Raw genomic sequence first — 22,415 nt, forward strand, 5'->3', positions numbered from 1 at the left:
CCTGGGAGGCGCATCTTGGGAATTTATTTCCCCTGGGAGTGATGAGTTCACTGGCCTGAACCCAGGAGCAGCCCATCTTGGGGATTTATTTCCCCTGGGGGGTGATGAGTTCACTGGCAGGTGGACCCGCTGGTCCCCTCCAAGACAACGAAGCGCGCCTCAGTGGTAAGACGTTTCACCTCCGACCGTTAGGCCGGGATCGGGGTCCGAGTCACTTCAGGGGTTGATCGTTAATCCCCTTTTAAAGAAAAAAAGAAAAAAAAAACATACAAGAGCGCGTGGGCGGATTCTATGTGGATATGTAAGAGAAGAGCGCGTAATGGGATTCACATTACCTCCCTCTACCACATTTTATGCTAGAGAGAGCAACACTAAATTTGTCTGCATTTCAGTTGAATTTCATCTAAATTTGCACTAAAAGTGGGTTGCTCCTCATTCATACCCATATTTACTAAGTCAATGCCATATTTGCACCCCACACCTTTGCTTTTACCTATTTCTCTTTTGTGCCCTAAAATATTTTTTTCATCTTCTTTAGTCCTCTTATTTTCACAACTTTCGACCTTCTCATTGACTAGGCCTTGTTGATTTGTAGGCATTCAAGATAATGAAATAGCTAGCCCAAATATTTAAAATTGCTTTGAATCCAAAGCCAATGATAAATTTGTTGGCTTTTGGTTAAGGATGGATGAGTCTCTACTACTCAACTACACCTCTTAAGTTGCTCAACTTTTGGTTTAGCACATCAACATCACAAAAATACTCTATACGTTCATTATTAAATATCTCATATTGTTATTTTGAGATGTCCACTATAAATGTCTTAATTTGCTTTTATGGAGCAGGAGTACTATTTTTTTTTGAATGAATATCAAATTACCCTAACTCATTTCACTCATATTTTATTAGTTATTATATTTTATTTTTGGTTTGTCCATCAAAATTACTCAATATCTACTAAGGCAAATTTTCTGATAATTTATTATTCTTATACATCTAATTATTTATTAGTTGTACTACACTTTACAAATTGCATATTAAAATTTGTGTGGTTTACTATTCAAACTATTTTCCATGGACTGATGGAGTATATAAAATTAGAATTTCATTCTACCCACATACTTAAAATTTATGTCTATCTAAAATGTGACATTTGTTCATGTAGGGAAGAAGTACTATATTTTTAAAATTATCAAAATAAATAGGCGTTCGATTTATTGGGAGGCTAAAGCATTTAATTAAATGACAGGGGCAAGAGTGCAAAAAGGCTATAATTGAAGGGCTAAGTGAGCATTTACTGTATAATCTACAAGAAAATAGGAAATGGGATCACTCCTTCCTCTCTCTATAAATAGCTTCACACCCTCTTCGCATTGTTGCCCATTGTCTTCGTAATTTTGAGCTGAAGAAAGGATTAGGTGGTGTTGGTTGCTGTTCCGTCGTGTTCTTCACTGTGTAAGTTTCCTGTTTCCTCGAATTTTTCCTTCAATTTTACGGCAATTTTGCGTTTGAGCTGGGCATTTCTACTGTGTATGAGCGCGTGCTGCATGGATGGAATGTTATCCGTCAATTCGTGTTGCGATTCTCGTTTTTACATAGATCTGGTTGCAATTTTTGTCTACGTTGCATAGACGTTGAAAATTGGTGGAATTGAGTGAAGGAATTTTAGTTATCTCGCATTAATTCAAAGGGAAATTAGGTGAGAATGTCTTCGGTGTGGACTGTGGAGTTTATGTGAGGTTCGTGTATATACTCGTTTATACACGTGCCTAATTAATGTATGCGATTGCAGAATCGTAGGCGATGATTGTATCAGCTTTTGTATGTATCTGTTATGTTCTTCACGAAAATCTCTTTCGGTACTGATAAACGTGTAGGTTAATTTTTGCCTGGATGAGTTTGTGGAATTTTAGGTGGGAAAATGTAAGCCTGTGGTTACTTAGCATATAATTTATGGTTCCTCCACATTAGATGTGTGTGTGGGGGGGGGGGGGGGGGGGAGATTAATCTGTCTGCCACATCATCGAATTTGATGGATCTTCTGCAGTTTTGTGTGGATTTTTTTTTTCTGTTTTGAATTTTGGAATTGCTGAGAGGATCATGTAATATAATATTGTTGTCAGATGATGGTGAAATGAAGCTAAATGCTATGTGCCAAATGCTATTTTATCAAGCATTTTGGTGCATCAGCGATAGCTCAGTTACTGTATCTTATTAGTTGTGCATAGGGATTGTTTAACAAGAAACAATGGAGACTGATGAGTTGGGAAAAAGTTCACGAAATTTTATGAAAGTTTTGCCAAACAAAATTGCATCGTACTGTTGCCACCAAGCTTCATTCTCATGTGAACACTCCATATAAGTCTTGAAATGCCCCTTACTTTCCCAGCTTCAGAATTAATATATCTTCACTTTTGGGTATGCAGAGCATCGAAGTCTGGAGTTGGGAGTTTGGGATTGAAGGGTTAACATTTTTCTGAAAAGAAGCAATGGAGGTATTTGGAAAATCTGTGGTAGCTGTTCATTCCAATGTTATTTACTTGTCAAGTATTCTAGGCCAAGATGGGCCTAATCCAGTTCACAAATGTGACTGGAAATGTGAGAACGAGAATTTGTTTGGGAACATGTTCCGCTGCAAGCTAACTGGGCTGACACATGTTTGTGATAAAAACTGTAATCAGAGGATTGTGTATGATAATCATAGCTCCCTCTGCAGAGTGAGCAAACAGGTTTTTCCTCTAACACTGGTTGAGCAACAAGCTGTCAGAGGTGTCCGAAGGAAGCTTGATGCTGAGGGTTCCTCAACTGATTCTTGTTCTTTTAAGCGCAGAAGGGATGCACAGTGCCACCCCTCACCATTCGAGAGGCCCTTCACGACTGTTGGTCCCATCTGCAGTCCGATTGGTGATGGCATGGATACGAACTAGGCGTTATAACTTCTTGTTTCATATCCATCCTTACCCTTTCCCCTTTAGATCTTGCTCTTTTCCTAGTATAAGTCGAGGACTAAAGAACTCATCAAGTACCTAAGTGGCAGACTTCATTGTATTGCCTTTTATGTAGGAAGCGTTATGTTTAACTTTCCTTTATTGGAGTTGTAGCTAAGACTCTTAACTATTAGGAAGTTTATGATACTATATCTTGTGAACTATGATGAAGCTCGATGCATTTTATTGCACGGCATCTTGAAGACTATGAGACAGGGTTCTATTAAACTTTACTGTTCTATTTGATGGTGCTCTGCTAACTGCATCTCTCCTCCTGTTACTAATCATTTTCATTTTTACTGTGGTTTATTGTAATGACTCTATCGCCTTCATTGAAAGCAATGAGCAGGTCTTGTGGAAGAAGTTTATTTTCATTCAGTGGTTCGATTTTTTGTATATTTAGCATAGTGATTAGTATTGAGATGATTGTAACTTTCCTGTAACTTTAAGGAGGATGTTTGTGCTTCAGGACAGGAAGATCTTGTTATTTGGTGAAAAATACCTGCATGAATATTTACCTGATTTTTATTTTGTGTTGCAGTTCGAAAAGGGAGGCTTTAATCAATTCTATTGTTTCATTTATTTCTACTTTTGTGCTTCTATTATGGTTTCTGTACATCAGTTCCTAAAATGATGTTGCTTTTGCAGGAGCTTGAAGTGTATGCCACTCGAGAGAGTTCAAATATAGTTTGATGTCTTGATGAATGATTCTATAGTGCAATGTGTTCTGGATTTTTGGAAACCTTCATTAATAGACTCTTGGTTTCTCTTCGTGCAGGAAATGAGTCGCTCCTCCAGCAGTTGCAGCTCAGGGACAGCAGCAGAAATGCCATTACCTACTCGTAACTATCCAGTTCATGGGGTGGATCAAGGGCTGGAACAAACTGATAGAGGCCATTCATTTCCAGGCCTTACTCTGAACATTCCGTATTTTTGTGGCAAGCGTTGAGGAACTGAGCCATGAATGCATATTTCCAGCATTCGGGGATCATAAAACCTACTGGTCTGAGCTTTCCTCTTTAAGGTACATCTTCTGCCCCGAACTAGCCATGATAGAGAATCAATCTTGAATTAGTGATCCCTGTTGCTGATTTTCGTTCCTCCCGGGAATCCTCAGATTGTCTTGCCCTTTGATTCACGCCCTATGAAGAAGCATGGTATTTTTTGGTAGGTGGATCGTAGATTTTATCCGCAGAACGGGGGACAGATTGTGAATTGTGATAAAGACCAGCTTGCAACATGTTGTTCTGCCCAACCCAACATTTTAGATATCCTAGCACTACTAGTTTGATTATGAATATCTATTCAAAGAAAAAAGCATAATCATCTCCAGTACTGAGTATCTTGGACTTTGTCGTGCACGTGCCGGAGCTGATGCTCGTGACCGTTATCGGGCCATGTGATTGGTGGTGAAGTGCATCTTTCTTCACCGTTGTAATATAAAAACTTGTAGTACAGTTTTTTGTCAGATTAGTTTAATATGGACTTGGTAAAACAATTTTTAATGTAGTTTGTAGACTGACATATTTTTGGAAGTCATTGTTTATATTTTTGGTGGTTTAGTTTAATGCTGCCCCTCCTCATCCATTGTTAGGTGGGATTTGTTGTATGTTATAGTATTTGATCTTTTTTGGTATCAAAATGATTTAGCTTTCTAGAAGTCATTGAGTTGGTGAAAACCAACCAACCCCTATCTCTCTAAATTTTAAAGCAATCTTGTAGTTTCCTGTGTCTGAGAGTGATTAGTATGGTAATTGACGTTTTGAACTTTTCTTGTTTGAAATATGTTTTGAGTGTGATTATCATTATTGGAGATTAATAAGAAAATTATCGAATTCCAGAATTCGTGGGTTCGTTCCTTGTTTTTCCAATATGTTATGTCGCCCAAGAAAAGGTATTATGGGAAATTGGCAATGCTAGAAATCTGCCTATGTTTCAATTCTGTAGTTATGTACTTCTCGATATAATTATTCGATGGTCATGATTCAACATCGTAACTTCAATGTGTATACAATAATAGGAATGGCAATTCATTTTGTTTTGAGGGATTATAGTCATTTAAATCACGAAGTTTGATCAAATTCGGGTTTATCTCATGAACTTTGATATTGGAATATCAAATCATAAAGGTTTAATTTTTTGCACAAATCAACATTTTTTTGAGATGTTAAAAACGACAATATTCCAATAAAATAAAAAGAGAAATGAGAATATAATAAAAAAATATTTATTAAATGAAACATGTCATTTTGAATATCGTTAAAAGACGATATTTTGTGCATGGATGAGACAATTGAGAAAAACTGAAACTTCGTATTTATTCCAATTTCTAAGTTCATCGAGACATACCAGAATATGACCAAATTTTGTGATTTAAATGACTATTATACATAGTTTTTTAATTTTGAGAAAAAAAAGTACTAGTACTCCTATATTGAATTTTAACCACGCAACTTGTATTTTTCAAAACTGCACCGCTAAAATGCTCAAAGCAAGGAATTTCTTGTGGTTGAGGGCATCCAAAATTCAAGAAATGCTAAACCCAAATCCACAATCCTGCGGCTGATGAATTCTGCAAGGCAATGTCGAAATTCCTCAAGGTACAAATAGCATAAACCCATCCCATCAACGGATCATGGCATCTCCGGCGCTTCTCGTTTCTTTAGCAATTTCCACCTTCTTCACCACCTCTTTCGCTTGCACATTCGTCGTAACCAACAGCTGCCCCTTCACCATATGGCCCGGGACGCTGTCCGGCTCGGGGACCCCGCCGCTCCCCACCACGGGCTTCCAGCTGGATTCCGGCCAGAGCATCACGGTTCCCGCCACTCCCGGATGGTCTGGCCGGATGTGGGCCAGGACCGGCTGCACGTTTGATGCCACCGGTTCTGGCTCTTGCCAGACCGGAGACTGCGGCGGTAGGCTCGAATGCAATGGCATGGGCGCCACGCCGCCGGCGTCCCTCTTCGAGATAACCCTCGGGGTCGGGGACCAGAAGGACTTCTACGACGTCAGCATCGTAGACGGCTACAACCTGCCACTGGCCGCCGCTCCTCGGCGCGGCGGATGCAACGCCACCGGATGCATACAAGACATCAACATGGGTAATTGATGAACAAACTAAAAAAAACATAGGAGGGTTAGGGTGGGCTGGAGCCCTCCCTACATAAACTAGAAAACCTCATGCAGTAATTCTTTAGCGAAAAAATAATTAATAAATAAATCGGCGAAGTCCTCTGATCATTTTTTTCTACGTCCGCCATCTCATACGAACTTATAAGTTAGAAGGTACAAATAGTCAAAATTGTTAAGTATAGAGCCTGAAAGGAAGTAAATCAGTCAACGGCCATATCGATCAAATTGTCGCTTCTTGGGATCAGTGCAGTTTATGTTTAGACCCAATCAAATCTGTATTGTGGATAGGACTTGAGTTCGCTAGCATATTTTTTACAACCTGAAATCTCTGGTTTGACATTGCCCACAAGATACACATCATATCAATCTGGGTAAACAGTTCATGCTCTCGTGATTACTTGTGTCGATTTCTTACCAAAATCAACTAAAACGAACTCGCAGGTTGCCCTAAAGAGCTCCAGGTGATCGGGAGCGAGGGGGGCGAAGGTGGCGGCGTGGTGGCATGCAAGAGCGCGTGCGGGGCGTTCGGGCTCGATCAGTACTGCTGCAGCGGGGAGTTCGCCAACCCGACGACGTGCCAGCCGTCTTTCTATTCCGGGATCTTCAAGAGAGCTTGTCCAAGAGCGTACAGCTATGCATTTGATGATGGAACCAGCACCTTCACATGCAAGGCCTCAGTCTACAACATAGTATTTTGCCCTAATAGTGGGTAATGTCCTAAATTTTGGTCACACTTTTTTATGACATTATTGAGCTTTCAATTTTTTTTAACCAAATTGATCCAAGTCAAATTAAATATTTGTGATACAGGATGAGGATAATAGATGGTGGATTGGAAAATCCTGTTGAAGAAAGAAGAACTAGCAATGTATCTAGGGATGTGTCATCTTCATCGTCTAGGACTCTGACTATGATAGATAGATCTTACCAAATATTGATTACTTATGTTATCTTGTTTGCTTTATGTTATTGGCATGTTTGATAATTTCATCATTATCTATAGATAATTGTCACCACGTGACAAGAAAAAAAAAATTAAAGATTACATATCAATCATATTCAGTCTTAACTTTTTGATTTGCTTGTAAATATTTTGATTGTGGAAATTTTGGTAGATTTTTACCTGATTATTGGCAAATATAGATAATAAAATATATCCCTCACATTAAAAATGTTCTATTGGAAATCGAGACAAGTTTTTTAAAATGTGAACGAATTTAAGTAAAAAAGTGAGTCATATTTTTACACTCCATTCCGTCAACAACTACATGTCTCATACTCCGTATTTCCTAATCGACCCATCATCGAATACATCATACATAGTATATCACATTTCACAGTATTTTTCATAAATAGACTTCATATTCTACTTACTCTATTTCACTCACGTTTTATTATAAAAAATAAGATATAAAAATACATTCATATCCCACTACTTTTTCCACCAACTTTTCTTTATTTATCTTAAAACCCGAGTCAAGTCAAAGTACGACAAGTAACTGTGGAAGGATGAAGTATTAAATATATATTCTTCTCATTATCACTTTTACAATACCGGCTGTGGTCCTTTAATGAGAAAAACCCTACAAACTGTGGCTAAGAAAAGCGCATCTAATCAAAGGAGAGAATAAAAAAAAATAGCATCAAATATGCCTCATTTCTTGGTTTTGCCCTTTTTTGAAACTTGAGGTTTCTTTTTCATCGCTTTCTTGTGGCCGGCTTGTCTCCTGTTGGTTTTCCCTTTTTCTTCCCCTAAATCAAGATTCATACAAATCACAATGTAACCAAAATAATTTTAGAATATTACATATACATATATATATAGGGTTTTGATCCATGCAAAACCATTCTTAATACAAAAATGCAGAACCAAGCATACAAAAGTCATTTTTAGGTCATTGTAAGCTTATTTTTACGTCATTATAGTAAGGATGACATGAAATGATCTTAACATGACCTCAAACCCAAAGTTTATAATATGACCTAAAACTGCTTTACAATGACCCTCCGTGTTTTTGTTTAATTATTGACCATTGGATTGTCAAATCTCATGGCCAGGATTTAGTCTGGATTTTGTATTGAGATCAAGTTTTGTATTGATCATTTTCCTATATATATATATATATATATGTGTGTGTGTGTGTGTGTGTAATAGCAACCACACCGGTTTTTTTTCAGTTTTTTTCTTGGTTTTTTCATCTGCTGGTTGTTCCTCACCAGCCTCTTGTTGATCAGCTTCAACCACGGGTTTGTCAGCTTCTTCGTCCGAATCAAACGAGAAACTGTCCAATGTCCCTAGCCGTTCACAAAAAAGTATTTTAACAAACAGTTCATAAGATGCATATAAATAGTATAGCTAGATATGAAATAAACAACTAACCTTCAACCATAGTTTCGGATTCATAAACGTTGGATTGTGGTTTCAACTGAATGTAGTCATTCATAATAGCTTCTATCTGATCAAAGATGACTAAAAATCATTAACTATACATATCTTTCCATTTGGGCAACCTTTGATGAAAAGCGAGCAAAATTCTTACAAACCTTTGCTTCTGATTGGTTAAAGCTTACCTGGAAATAAAATACGTTGTGAGAGTCGAGCTTAAAAATGACGAGCAAAAGTTAACAAGCTAAGAGTATTTAAGTTGGGGACTATGGGGAGGAGTTCGTGACGGATGGAGTACCACACAGAATGTCCTTGATGGAACTATTGTTGTTTTGTATATGGTTCTTGGAATAAGAAAATGAAGAACCTTAGAACTGACAATATCCTGAATTTAAAATCGGGTTAGCAATAAGCATGATTCATCCTGAATTTGAGCCTGTTAAATTAATGATGTTGCAGAACAGGAGTTTTAGTGTTGTTGTAAACATAGAAATGGCTTATTCGAATCCAAAAGCTAATTATATACTGAGGGACGAGGTTTAAGTATTCATTGATATACAAGAATCAAGTCACATCATACCTTTTAAATCCAAGAGCATCTCATGTTTTTTGGATGAATCATCAGCAATTACTACCCTTCCAACGGAACCCACATCACCACTCAAATCTATGGAATCACCATCACACTCAACAAGAGCCTACAAATAAAAAAGGTGCCACATGGCACGTAGTGTCATTCTATCCATCAGGAAAACAATAAAGCAGCATGTATATTTTAAAAGATATAGATAAATGACTGGTGAAAATGTATATGAATAGAAAATTCCCGTTAAGGCGTATTATCTAGTACGCAAACAGGAAATGAAATGGGAACATGAAGTGTTGTATATATTCAGTTATTAATAAATAATTCAGCCATATAATTGTTGTCCGTTAGAATGCAACAGACACATGCAGCAAGTGATCAGAGGCCATTAAATTTTTTAATAATCACAGTGAACCATGGAAAAAAATTAAATTCCAACATGATCTTCTAAAGGGTGTGAGGGATGATTAAGTAACCTTTGAACGCTGAACTTTATCTGAGAGAAATAATGGCACCCTTGAAGAGGATACCTGCATTAGTTGGATGACAAGCCTTTTTGTCAGAAATCATTGTACAAACAAGGGTTAGCTACTTAGTAATAACTACACACTTAAGCTTCTAACCTGGTGTCCAGAACGCTTCCCAGAGACATCTTCCTTCATAACGTTATCTTTATCATCATCATCTACAAAAATTAGATGATGAAAAAGATTTAGATGGAGGAGTGACATAGAGGTCGAACTAATGAGTGGTTCTATATTTATTAAAGATGCTGTCCACATTCTTCGTAAAATGATAATTTGGCTATTTACCTCCCTTCATATTGATATCCGTATCCATCTCCTTGGATGATTTCTCATCCACTTTTTCCAGGTTTTCCACCGGAGATTTAACCTGTGGGGCTTGATTCTTTAGTGATTCTAAATCATGGTCAAGGAGACTGTCATAATCTTCCTTTTTATCTTCTGGATTGAAATCTTTACTTGCAGAAAGTTTTTTCACATTAGGCTTGAACTTTTTAACGGGCCTGGCATCTGGAGCAGACTCAGAATCTGAAGATAATGACCAGATGGAAGTATTCTCTCCCTGTTTAAGAAAATTTTAGACTGCTGCACGGGGACCCCAAGTAAAATATAAATGACTCAATGCAGTACCAAATAAATATGCAATAAACTATGCACAACAACTTTAAGAGCAGTTCCTTAGGTACACTGGCAGTCTTCAAAACCAATCTCAAAACGGTTTAAGTTTTAGTTTATGAATGATTACAAATAAAATATTATCTCAATCCTCTTCAGATCCTTGAGTGCTGACAGAAGTTCAATGAAAGTGATGCTTACACGATACTTCCCAAGATTTTCAGGTGTCTTACCCCCACTTCCGTCCTTTCCTTTAGCCCTCTTTCCTGCATAACCAGAAACCATGAAATCACTATAAAGAACCAAACGCTATATCTTTTTTGTTCCATGGATGAACACAGCAGTCGAAGGGCGCGATAGCTACTTATTTATTGAAAAGGTACAGAAACAACCACCTCTTCCACTGTCATCATCTTGCTTCCTCTTCTTCGGTGTCGTCTGCTTTGCTTTATTAGTGTTTTTGGGAGACTTTCCTTTGACAGGACTCTCAGATAGAGTCACTTTTCCATCATCACTATCCTTACTACTCCCTCAGTCCTCAATTAAGAGTCACTCTTTTCCATTTCGGTCCGTCCCCGATTAAGAGTCACTCTTCTTACTTACTATATTTGGACATCAAAAATACCCTAAAAGTCAAAGAGGTCTCACATTCCACTACCTAACACCATTTATTATACCACACATTCAAACACTTCCTTAAAACCCGTGTCCGGTCAAAGAGTGACTCCTAATTGGGGGCGGAGGGAGTATTTGATACCTGTGTTGCTCCTTTTTTAAACAACCTACTAAGGTTGACATTATCCTCGTCATCGCTTACTGGACTTCGATCCAATGGCGAAACCGATCCAGATGACAATTCTATGGTAGTTTCAGTTGGCGGCTATAAAGAAAAACAATAACAATCTTCAGTGTTAGCAATGAATGATCAGATGAAATCATTTCCAAAGCTCAAGCAGCTTAAATTGCAAATTTAGCTCGAAACTCCATGAGTACTTGCATATCGAGTATTTTACTTAGAGTAAAAAGATAATAGAAATGCGAATTACATAAAAAAGCACCTAAAAAATTGTGAAAATTCACGAAATCGAAGACGAACTAGCGCATTCAACTGCAAGCACGAATCATAATTTGCTGGATTCTGAAAAAATATCGCAGTTAGAGTTGCAAAAACAGAAAATTACCTGAAATGAACCAATCGGGAGATTCTTCTCTGGAATCGCTCATTGAATGTGTATCTATCAATGTATTGAAGAAAAAGCAAATTTCAAAACCCTAATTCAGCATACCTTCTTCCAGTGGAAGCTCACTGATTGAAAATGAAAGGAAATTAGCAAATTTGGGGGACTCTTCTTCCATTTGACCAGTCTTAAATATTTTATCCTGGTTCTTCTTCTTCTTCTTCCAACTTTCAAAATAATCTACTCTTTTTTTTCTGTCACGAAATTTTATAAAATAAAATAAAAGTGGTATTTCCATTTTATAAAAATGTAATAAAAGAATAAAAAATATTTGGATAGTATCACTTGATCTGATCAAATTAAACTAATTAATTGAAATGATAGTTACAAACATAAATTAATCGTAAATTAATATGCTTAGTGATTTTTTTTAAATAAAGGTCAATTTTGTCAAAAATATTTACTTTTTGAAAAACATATTCATAACAAATGAAATCCTTATCGGAGTGGGTCTTTTTTTATGGTTCCATCAAAAAATTAATTGTCATATCACTATGCAATTAGCGTTGACCTTTATTATTTTTACGGAACCGTAAAAGTTGACCAATTCGACGACATTTTCATTTGTTATGAACCTGTTTTTCAAAAAAATGAATATTTTGGACAAAATTCGTATTTTGATTATACGTCTAAGACTAAAATTGACCTTTACTCTTTTTTTTATCAACTTCCAACTAACTACATGCTAAAATTGCCTTAATACGGAAATATTAACTTTTTGGTACAATGCATTAAAGTTTATAATTGTTATAGCGAATATAAATGGAAATGTATAATCACACAAATTAATATATTTTGAATTATTAATACTAATATTTTGAATTTTTACCTTATAAGGACCATGTATTTTGAAATTATTTGTTCAAGTCAAGTGGAATACAACTAGCTTGGACCATATGAACCAAATATTGGATCAATGTTTGAATTTAGATACTTATATAAACTGAGTCAAATTATTGAGTGTCGATTTCAAACCATTAATTACGACTATAAGTATAATTGAAATTAAAATCTTATAAGAGTGAGAGTAAACCATTAATCACGATTATAAGTATAATTCAAATTAAAATTTTGTAAGAGTGGGAGTCAGTTAATCGCCAATTCGTTCAATTAAGCATGTCTATCACGAAACAAATCGGGTGGCATACTTTATAGCTAATTGGGGTTTGAAGATGCACTAGATCTTTCGACTGTTAAACGATCTTTCAGGAGACATTGGTCATCTACTTCAGCTAGATAAGATAGGTAAGGCTGTTTCATGATCTGTTGCTGCCTAAACATTTGTTCTCCTAGAGCTTTGGCTCTTCTCTTGTAACAAAAAAAAAACATGTGATTAACATGGGTGGGGATCATGTGTTATGCTATTTAGCACAATAGCCCCTGTTGCTAAAAACATCATAATAAAAAATTCAAGTGAATAATATAAAATAAAATAAATATTTATATATTTTTTTAATGTTGCATTAGAGACCGCAGGCGTTGCTGTGCTAAATAACACAACAGAGGATCCCACTCCGATTCATATGCATTCATCCACGTCTGCTAGGGGCGAGTGATGCCGCCTTGAATAAATTTAATATAGTAGTAAATTAATGTAAATATTACTCTTACTCCGTACGGGGTGTGTTATATTCTTTACTTTGATAACTCATGTGTATTAAAAATGTCAACACAATAAGGTTAAAAATGTTAACATATAATGTCAACACAATATATTGAAATATCAACAAAATTATGTGTTGACATATTAATGTCAGCGTGTTAACATTTTTAATACATTGAGTTGATAAGTTATCAGAGTTAGCAATAGATCATACCCCTACTCCGTACAATATTATTCTATATTTTATTTTAATATTTAAATTTTATATATAAGTTAAGTTATACTAGTACTCCATTAAATACAGAGTATAAAGTTTTGATTCCACCTCTCAGGCTGTCATACACAAGAACCAGAAATCCAGAATCGATGGTTTCTGAACCGCGTGCCAGGAAAATTTCAACCCGGCCCAATGACCTTTTCTCAATCCGGCCCGATCCCAAAATACTGGACTGGGCCTATTTTATTTTATGGACTTTTTTTGTGGGAAAAAAGATAAAATCTGGTAATGCATGCATTCCTATTTTAGCAATATTACAGTTTTAGGGATCAAAATGAAAATACGAATTAATTACTGTACAGTGTTATCCAATTCATTCATAGCTGCCTCCATAAAAACTTCCAAAAATCTCACAATCCACCAAAATCCTCTCGCAAATTCACACTAGATTCGAGCGGAAAGCTCTGAGGAATCGGCTACGCTAAATCTCGAATTGAGGTTGAAAGCTAGCAAGGATTCATGGCGGTGGAAATTCCAACGAAGGCCGGCGGATTGATGGTGAATCCTCAGCAGAATCCGGTGGCTTTGGTGCAGGCCAAGCTGAAGGAGGTCGAGTTGAGGTTCAAGGGGTGGCTGGCGAAACAGTCTATCCCGGTTGAGGCCGCCGTCGTCACCGTCACCAGCGCTGCCCAAGGCGCCGCTATTGGCGCCTTCATGGGAACTATCTCCGGCGGAGACGGCTCCTCTCTCCTCATGCCTCCTCCGAACGCTGCTAGCCTTAATCCAGATGCTATGGCGTCGCTCAAGCAGGCTCAGGTAAACCTAATTTCTTTTACTTTTTAGAAATTAAATAAATAAATGTTGGAGTGTTTGTTGCTTGTTGATAAGTTTGTTTGATGGTTTTCACACGTATATTGTCGCTACTTTGTTAATTTTTCTGTTTTCCGTGGATTAAGAGATTCGGTTATTGGTGTGTTTGTGAAAATATTGCATTTCCTCATTCCTTTGCAGTAAATTTATGGTTTTGGTGTTGTTTTATTGCATTAAGTTAATTGCTGATTATTTCAGCACATAATGGTTGTAAGCTAAGGATTAGAGCTCATGGTTTGGAGGAATTCTAGTCAGTATTATGCTTTTAGGACTTTTTTCTTTGCTTTAGAAAAATTGAAGCTTTGTATAGCTTCAATTTTCTTGGAACTTGAGTTGAAGATATGACACTCCCGCGCAGATGCGGGAAGATGTTTAGAAGTTATGATCACGTATGCAGTCTGGCTCCAGGTGGGAGATCTAAGATTCTGCTTATTAGGGGTTTTCCATGCTAATAAATAGCCCATCTCATTATAATTGTAGTGTACGCCATTTTCTCATTAGTGAAATATCCATAGCTTGGCAGCGCCTCCAGACATAGTCTTGAACTGTTGACCAATGTTTATTATTTCCCAATCCCCAACATAGGCCGAGCAACTAAACTAGTTAGACGAAGGTTCTGATGCCTACTAGGCTTTAGCAAGCTTTTTAAACTAGACTCGCTGTGGTTAAGCAGCTGAGTAGTATGTTTGTGTTAAAGGGTGATGTTTATACCTCATTTTTGACACTCAGGCTCTTGCTGGAGGTCCGTTCGTACAAGCTCGGAACTTTGCTGTCATGACAGGTGCAAATGCCGGTATTTCGTGTGTCATGAAAAGATTGAGAGGCAAGGATGATGTTCAAACCAGGTATGGATTGGTGGAACTTTGCTGACTTTGTATCTTCAGTTCTCCTGCAGCTGCAATTGGAAAATATAAACAATTTAAAGTTAGCCTTTTGACAATTGCTGCATAATATTTCAAGCTCAGTTAATTGCCAGATTGATCAACACATAAAATATATTCAAATAATGGTGTGTGCCTTCACCGTCTTCCCTCCTTTGAGGACTCAACTATTTTACTTTGAACGTGTTTGAGATGCCGATGATGTTTTTGGTGATCAATGTTATGGCGTTTGAGAAAAAAGTGTTTTCATTATGAAAAATTTAGCAGTTAATATAGTTCTCTAAAGCCTTCATTTTAGATCTATTTAGATGGCTATTTGAATTGTCAGCATGGGTTTAGGGGTAAAATCTTTATTTCAAAGAGTGATGCTGCATATTTGTAATAATCTTCTTCTTTACTGATGATACTCACTCTCAATAAGGAGAATAACGCGTAGAAGCTTTTGATCTGCCTTACTATATAGTGTGCTATACTGGTGAGTTTAGGTTCATTTGAAAATACTTGAGTTATCTCTTACTTCTGTGCAAATTGAAAATTATCTTTTGGGCTACACACTTAAGCTCCTGCCCATAGCATGAGTCGAAAAATTCAGATTGTTAGCTTAATCATGAGAACTGGGATACGGGAAATAATTGAATTTTAGCCCTGGATGCTTTCTGGTTAGTTAAACATTTAATTGAGCCATAATGTTTGTGTTGCTCTCGGATGTTGTGAATACTAACTTTCTGATATTATTTACTGTAGTATGGCTGCAGCTTTTGGATCTGGGGCTTTGTTTTCGCTAGTAAGTGGTATGGGTGGCCCGAATCCAGCAGCAAATGCTCTTACATCTGGTCTTTTCTTTGCACTTGTTCAAGGTGGAATTTTCCAGGTGATTTAACTCGACTCTGATGAACCTGTCCTTGTACACCTGCTATTTGTACTATAACTAGCATTTCGAGTGAGGCATTACTCCGGTATGCTGACTTCGAATTAGAATATCTATTCAATATTCATAGAAACAAATCGGATTTTGGCATTAGGAATCTAAATTTTCACTTATCCACAGAGTCTGAGACCCTTTGTATTGGTTTATACAGATTGGACAGAAGTTTTCACAACCACCTGCTGAAGATTTAAATTATGTGAAAACAAGATCGATGCTGAGCAACCTTGGCCTGCAGAACTACGAGAAGAATTTTAAGAGAGGACTGCTGACAGATACCACACTGCCATTGATAACTGATAGGTAAAAATTCTGAAGTGTCACCAGAATACTCTAGAAATACGAAGGTGGAGCCGTCTTTGCTTAACAACTATGCCATTTCTCTTTGGTAAAAATTTCAGTGCTCTCAGAGATGTGAAAATACCTCCTGGACCAAGATTGCTCATTCTGGAACACATAGAGAGGTAAATCTTACTAATAATTTTGTTGATGTTATAAATTTCAAAGTTGTGATCGTATATAGTGTTAGCAGGGAGCCCGAGTTCAAAGACAGGCGAAAGGGGCCTCGTTGAAGAACTTCTACAACGACACTACCTGCGAAGGTATTCGATTGCGTTGCTAGAGAATAGTAAGTTTCCTAAGAGACAAAGAGAAGGTGAGAATTTTGCTCCATGACAATGTTATGTGGTAGATTTTTTATATTTGAGATCTTAATTTGAAAATTAATGATTTAATTGAAAGCTACGTCTATTTAATGGTTTCATGATTTGATTCATTTTCACCACATCATAAACCTTGTTTGGTGTGGTTTGATGTGAAATTTGAGATTTTTTGGGCCTAGCTTTTTGACGATAATTTTGTTGTTGGGCACTTGGGCCTAAATATTTTCCCAAATTTTTCGTCTTCATCTGCGAAAAACCAATTTCCAGTAAGCAAAACCGAATCAGTTAACAAACGTATTATATTTAAATTTCTTCTAGTTCAAATAGTTAGTTACTCCATCCTAATTATACAGGTTGATTGAAGTTTTGTCCATTGTAAAAATATTATGGAGAAAGGAATTATGCAATAAAGATTACAATATGCCCATATTTATTTTGATGATCAATTAATACTTAAATTTTAAAAAAATTTAAATAGAACATATTACTAATAAATAGTGTACTCGTTCAGTAAATGATTGAAAACATAATTGTTGCTTCCCTTATTTGTATCTACATGATTTTATGGGCTACCAAATTACTAATACATTAATATTCTCAATCTAATCTAACAGGAGTGCAAATATTAAGATTAATTCATATAGTTAGTAGTAAATCGATAACAATTCATAAATTACTAAATAAAAATAAATTGAAATCAATGGCATTGAATCTTCAATTCCAAACTCAATGCACACACAGCACATACACTCACATAGACAACTCAAAAATATATACTACTCCATTATATACATAATGCATACAATTTTTTTTTAAAAAATATTTAATTAAAACTTGTGTCAAATTTTGATGTATTGATAAACCGAACCAAAAAAATGAAATTAAAACAAAAATATTTTATATTGTAGCACCAATTAATTAAATTAACCAAACACATTACACACCTAAAAACATTCGAAAAAACGTCCACGAATCGATAAATACAAGTAGCTCAACATTTTTATAGCTCAATACAAGAATGTTTCTTACTCAAAAAGAGAATCCTACAAAAAAAAATCAGGAATCGTCATTGAGAAATGACGGTCGAAAACGACGACGTTCGGTGAAGCATTTCCTTGGCTCCGGAAAGCTGCTCCAGCAGCTCCACAATCCGTGCCCCGTATTCCCGGGCCTGGCCCACCGCCTCCGCCTCGAGCTCGCCGAGCTGCGAGCAGAGGCGCTCCTCCGCCTCCTCCGCCACCCTCAGCCGCTCCATCGCCCGCGCCAGCTCCGCCCTCATTCTCTCCTCCCTCACCAGGCTCTCCCTGAGCTCCCACTCCAGCTCCTCGTTCCTCCGCCTCAGCGCAGCCTCGCCTTTCTTCTGCTGCGGCGCCGGCGAGGGAATCGCGATGGTTGGCGCCATTTAATGAGGGGGTTGTTACAAGCTGTAGATGCGTGTGTGGTTTCTGTTATTGGAGAAATGATACGTGCGTGTTGAGTTTTATAGGCGTGGGTTTAAAACCTAAATGTGTCTAGGTTCAATGTATCTGGGCTTTGGATTTGTGAGGTTACCAGTCGGCATTGGGTTATCCGTGTAAAATATTTGCTTATTGGTCCCTCGAGTTTCGTCTATTTACAGACGGCTTTTTATATTTTTATGTTAAATGTATTTTATTGTGAGATTTTTTTTAAATAATTGAATATTATATAAGTTCTCTAATATATTAATATCAGTTTATGATATTGTGTTAGAAACAAATTTTCATACATCAACAACGAACTGATATTGAGCCGGTAATGTCAATTAATATTAATGTATTATTTGAAAACTGATATAGTTTTTATGTTCTGACTTTATGAGAATTTCTGAAATGAATCATCTTCTAGTATATATAAATATTAATATATCTAATAAATGTAGTAGTAGACTAGTAGTAATTGTCAATGAACAATGAGTTTCACTACATAAATGACTTACCAAGAAAAGAATAAAACTTTTTTTTATAAACATTTATTCTCACTTTCTTATCTGATTATCTTTATGATTATAAGAAAGGGCCATTAAGATTAATCAGGAAAATTTTATTTATATAATAAATCAAAAGTGGCTCGAGTCGAGTTAAACTCAGATTTGTGTCGGATTTGAACCGCATACATTGTAGCGTCTTCAATAACTTTTTTTGTGAAATGTAAATATGTCTCATTTGTGGAACCATACACCTTTTTTGTTCAATTTCGCTAATTAATCAAAACGCAAAAGTAAACCATAGACCGAATTATCATCACTCAAACAAAAAAGAAAAAGAAATAAAAATAAAAATATTTCAAAAATTAACAATTCAAAGTTCAAATCGTCATAATAATAAATCACAACACAACACCGTAACTAAATAATTACCCCACTGTATACGAATAAAATCACAAAAGAATAAAAAAAATAAAAACCAGCATCATTTTTTCTTGCTCAAAAGCTGCTGTGCATGGGAAATTCGCTCCGTCAACGCCTCGACACGAGCTGTATATTCCCTCGCAGTCGCCAACGCCTCGGCCTCCGTCTCGCCCAGCTGCAAGCACAACCGCTCCTCCCCCTCCTCCGCCACCCGCAGCCGCTCCCGTATGCTCTGCAGCTCTCTTCCCATCTTCTCCTCCCTTTCGAAGCTGCTCTTCAGCTCTTTCTCCATCTTTTCGATTCTCTTCTGCAGCGTTTCTTGCTCTCTTGGATTCATTATGTAATAAACAGGAAAACAATTAAGAGAATATGAGTTTTTATAGATAAATTAGGCAGACTTTTCTATATAATTTAAGTCTTTTTGTTTGACTTTGATTATGATGCCCCGCCGTGTTCTGCATTTTCAAGTCACATTATATAGTACTCCTACATATTTACATGTATAGACTATAGGATTTTAATATTCTCTTGTAATATCATGTGTAATTTAAAATTTTATTATGTAACAGTATAAAATTAATAGTATCATACGATCGTGATTCAATACAATATAGTAATATTTTATAATATTTGCATGTGTAATTAATTTTTTTTATTTAATAGTATTAAAATGGTAATAATATTATCCAATTTAGGACATAGGATCGTGATTTATTAAAAATATTAATAATATGACCATGTCAACACAATTTAATAGTTACATTATACATGCATCATATTGACATATTATGATAGATATAATGATATTTAAATAATTATTGAAATATATGAAAATTTAATTCAATTATATCATCCAAATATATGGAATTAGGATATCGTCTAAATCAATAAAATTACTTTTAACTTCATATGTGTTATGAGAAAATTTTATATCGATATAATGTTGATATTAAGACCATCTCCAACCATGCTCTAAAAATGAGTTTTGGTGTAGAAATCTTCTGCAATCATACACCAAATTCAAACCCATTTTTAGTGTTACTGAAAAAATTTTGTGAGACAAAAACTCAAAAATGGTGTAAATTTTGAATTTGGTGTAAATGGTTGGAGTAAAACTATTTTTTTGTGTGCCGTATACTAAAAAATAAATTTGAGTTTTGTGTAAATTATTGAAGATGGTCTAAATCACAAATTTTCAATTTTGTTTATTGTGTCATGTACTCACAAGATGACATTGTTTGAACATCAACCAAAGATATTGTTTTAAACACGATTTAAGACATCTGAGAAAAAAAATAAGTTTCATAATTTAATATTCTAATTTAAATTTTTATATCTGATTAGAATTTGATTAAATTTACTATACAAAACAAGTATTGGTGTAGTGGATGAGCCTGTGACTGAAAATTAATATAAAACCGGATCTCCTCTAAATTGATTGATTTATGTAATTTTGATATCTACCTCAGACACGTGTGGTTTAATAAAAAAAAAATTTCCGAATCATAAGTAACTTGTAAACAAAATAAAAAGACGTTGAGTCCTATTAATTAATATGAACGTGACTTTTTAAAGTTGTAATAAAATAAGCGTGTTGGTTGAAATTTTGGCGAACGCACATTGAAATAATGAAATAAGCGTGTGTTTGAAATTCTAGAAACAAAATAGAAAGTTTTATGAGACTCGTAAGTACACTTGCTCATTCTTTCTTTCTCTCAATAAGGTATTTAGAAAAGAAACTCGCACGGTTGAAACTGTCGAAAGTGGAAGCTATGACGACGAGATCGATAGTTGGATTAGCCGATCTTGCATGACTCAAATTTAAAACTCCGATTTAACTTTCCAAGTAAACATAACTATTAATTACTGTAGATTTTATTACTCATAAGTCATATCATAACATTTTCCTATGTATAATAGGAGTAGCTTTATTTGTGGTAAATGAGTGTGTTACAAAAATGTTGATACAAAGGATCGGAACCACAAAAAATTAAGAAAAATGTTACGAGTTTAATTTTTCATGAAGTGGAATACTTTCTCTTTCTTTGTTTAATACTAGTAACTACTTGATTTTTTTTTCTTCCTCCATTTAATGATTTTTTTTTCTTCTAGGAAATGACGCATACTATATGAGTTATATAGTAGTATAACTTATAAAAACAAGAACTTAATTACATGAAATTATAATCGACATATAAAATATGACTCTCGCTTGCACGGCTTAATGCAAAATGGGGTGTATTAAATAAGTTAATATACGTAGTAGTACTAGTACTAGTTAATTGCAAAATGCCACGCCAAAAAGTTTTTCGTGCTCCAAAATAAAATAAAATTAAATAAAAAAAGATTTTATGCCCTGATTCTGTATCAATGAACCACAAGGAAATCAGCATTTTAAACATTTTAAATGGGCCCAAAAATTATAGGCCTAACACAATTTCCCTCTATAAATTTGGGTTCATAAAGATATATAACTACTAATATTGTTATCTCCTAACAAAAATATACACTTTTTTTCCAACAAATATAATTTATTTTAAAAATTAAAACATTAGTACATCTAATTTATACTTTAATTGTTGGTAGATTGTGATAGCTTCGGTTTTGAGCTCGGCTGTTGAGTTCGGTTTTTGAGCTCGGTGATGGTGTTCGGTGTCAGAGCTCGGTGTTACGAGCTTAATCGAGTTCGGTGTTAGAGTTCGGTAGTTCGGCACCAAGTTCGGTAGCTCGGCAGCTCCGTGGTCTGGAGAGAACGATCAAAACATGAAGAAGAGTTCGGCTGTTATAACAACTCGTTTCAACAGCCGTTGGATGTACTTAGTTAGTCATGTTTAATCCTGACCGTTAGATGGAAAATAGCCGTTAGTTAGTTTTGATTTTTTAATAGTTTGTGATTCTGCTTTATTCAGTAATTTTTCATCTTCCGTTTCTGGTGAATAAAATTCTCTTTCGATTTCCAAGTCTTGATTTTTCCTCTCCCAACATTCGATAATCTGTAGCTAGGATTAACAATTGGCGCCGTCTGTGGGAAAGAGGTGAAAGGAGGTTGGTTTGCGGACGATTCAAACGATCTCGATGGCGACAAGGCTTGAGGCTGAGAAATTCACAGGCAAGAATGATTACGGTCTGTGGAAGATGAAAATGAAAGCGATTCTGATCGATCGTGGTTTGGCGGCGGTTTTGGCTCCGGTAGATAAGGAGAATGCGCCAGTTCTTGATGAGAAAGCACAGGCGAAGTTCGATGAAATGATACAGCGAGCTCACAGTGCGGTTATTCTTTGTCTCAGTGATAAAGTTCTGAGGGAGGTTCAAGAAGCGACCACGGCGGTTGAGGTGCTAGCGAAGTTAGATGAGGTCTATTTGGCAAAATCCCTGGCCAATAGGCTCTATATGAAGAAGAGACTGTATTCGTACAATT

At 35.9% G+C, this 22,415-nt stretch overlaps 4 protein-coding genes and 1 long non-coding RNA gene across 6 annotated transcripts; 3 read left to right on the top strand and 2 right to left on the bottom strand.

The window, feature by feature from the left end:
* The first annotated feature begins 1,341 nt into the window (after positions 1-1,341).
* Positions 1,342-4,647, top strand: LOC121792995. 2 transcript variants are annotated; one of them, XR_006048975.1, is made up of 4 exons: positions 1,342-1,455; positions 2,427-2,495; positions 3,766-4,011; positions 4,105-4,647. It is a non-coding gene; the product is annotated as an uncharacterized LOC121792995 (long non-coding RNA). The 2 variants fall into 2 exon arrangements; XR_006048974.1 differs by lacking the exons at positions 1,342-1,455; positions 2,427-2,495 and having other exon boundaries at positions 2,931-4,011.
* A 919-nt stretch (positions 4,648-5,566) lies between these two features.
* LOC121767476 (pathogenesis-related thaumatin-like protein 3.5) lies at positions 5,567-7,199 on the top strand. Its single transcript, XM_042163750.1, has 3 exons — positions 5,567-6,091; positions 6,564-6,831; positions 6,933-7,199. The coding sequence occupies exons 1-3, from the start codon at positions 5,623-5,625 to the stop codon at positions 7,102-7,104; spliced, it is 909 nt and encodes a 302-aa protein (XP_042019684.1). The 5' UTR covers positions 5,567-5,622; the 3' UTR covers positions 7,105-7,199.
* Positions 7,200-7,618: 419 nt separating this feature from the next.
* LOC121792996 (DNA-binding protein BIN4-like) lies at positions 7,619-10,764 on the bottom strand (the record flags this gene model as incomplete). The annotated part of the gene is given in 12 exon segments (XM_042191168.1): positions 7,619-7,830; positions 7,833-7,874; positions 8,287-8,417; positions 8,503-8,578; positions 8,667-8,693; positions 8,807-8,853; positions 9,089-9,206; positions 9,571-9,624; positions 9,718-9,779; positions 9,907-10,180; positions 10,435-10,499; positions 10,629-10,764. Coding segments are annotated over 12 exon segments (1,086 nt in total), but the record flags the coding sequence as incomplete, so codon positions are not given.
* Positions 10,765-13,654: 2,890 nt separating this feature from the next.
* Positions 13,655-16,717, top strand: LOC121792997 (chloroplastic import inner membrane translocase subunit HP30-2-like). Its single transcript, XM_042191169.1, has 6 exons — positions 13,655-14,107; positions 14,891-15,006; positions 15,787-15,913; positions 16,122-16,270; positions 16,369-16,431; positions 16,500-16,717. Exons 1-6 carry the CDS (start codon positions 13,811-13,813, stop codon positions 16,537-16,539), a joined length of 792 nt encoding a protein of 263 aa, XP_042047103.1. The 5' UTR covers positions 13,655-13,810; the 3' UTR covers positions 16,540-16,717.
* Positions 16,718-17,510: 793 nt separating this feature from the next.
* Positions 17,511-18,264, bottom strand: LOC121792998 (protein RESPONSE TO LOW SULFUR 3-like). The gene has a single exon (XM_042191170.1). It carries the CDS (start codon positions 18,029-18,031, stop codon positions 17,696-17,698), a length of 336 nt encoding a protein of 111 aa, XP_042047104.1. The 5' UTR covers positions 18,032-18,264; the 3' UTR covers positions 17,511-17,695.
* Positions 18,265-22,415: the final 4,151 nt, after the last annotated feature.

Source organism: Salvia splendens, chromosome 2 (assembly GCF_004379255.2).
Source record: "Salvia splendens isolate huo1 chromosome 2, SspV2, whole genome shotgun sequence".
Lineage (NCBI taxonomy): Eukaryota > Viridiplantae > Streptophyta > Magnoliopsida > Lamiales > Lamiaceae > Salvia > Salvia splendens.

Coding starts and splice junctions, on each gene's coding strand:
- LOC121767476 (XM_042163750.1), top strand. CDS start 5,623: ATGGCATCTCCGGCGCTTCTCGTTTCTTTAGCAATTTCCACCTTCTTC. Junction 6,092..6,563: donor CATACAAGACATCAACATGG/GTAATTGATGAA, acceptor ACGAACTCGCAG/GTTGCCCTAAAGAGCTCCAG. Junction 6,832..6,932: donor GTATTTTGCCCTAATAGTGG/GTAATGTCCTAA, acceptor TTTGTGATACAG/GATGAGGATAATAGATGGTG.
- LOC121792997 (XM_042191169.1), top strand. CDS start 13,811: ATGGCGGTGGAAATTCCAACGAAGGCCGGCGGATTGATGGTGAATCCT. Junction 15,007..15,786: donor AAGGATGATGTTCAAACCAG/GTATGGATTGGT, acceptor TATTTACTGTAG/TATGGCTGCAGCTTTTGGAT. Junction 15,914..16,121: donor TTCAAGGTGGAATTTTCCAG/GTGATTTAACTC, acceptor TGGTTTATACAG/ATTGGACAGAAGTTTTCACA.
- LOC121792998 (XM_042191170.1), bottom strand. CDS start 18,031: ATGGCGCCAACCATCGCGATTCCCTCGCCGGCGCCGCAGCAGAAGAAA.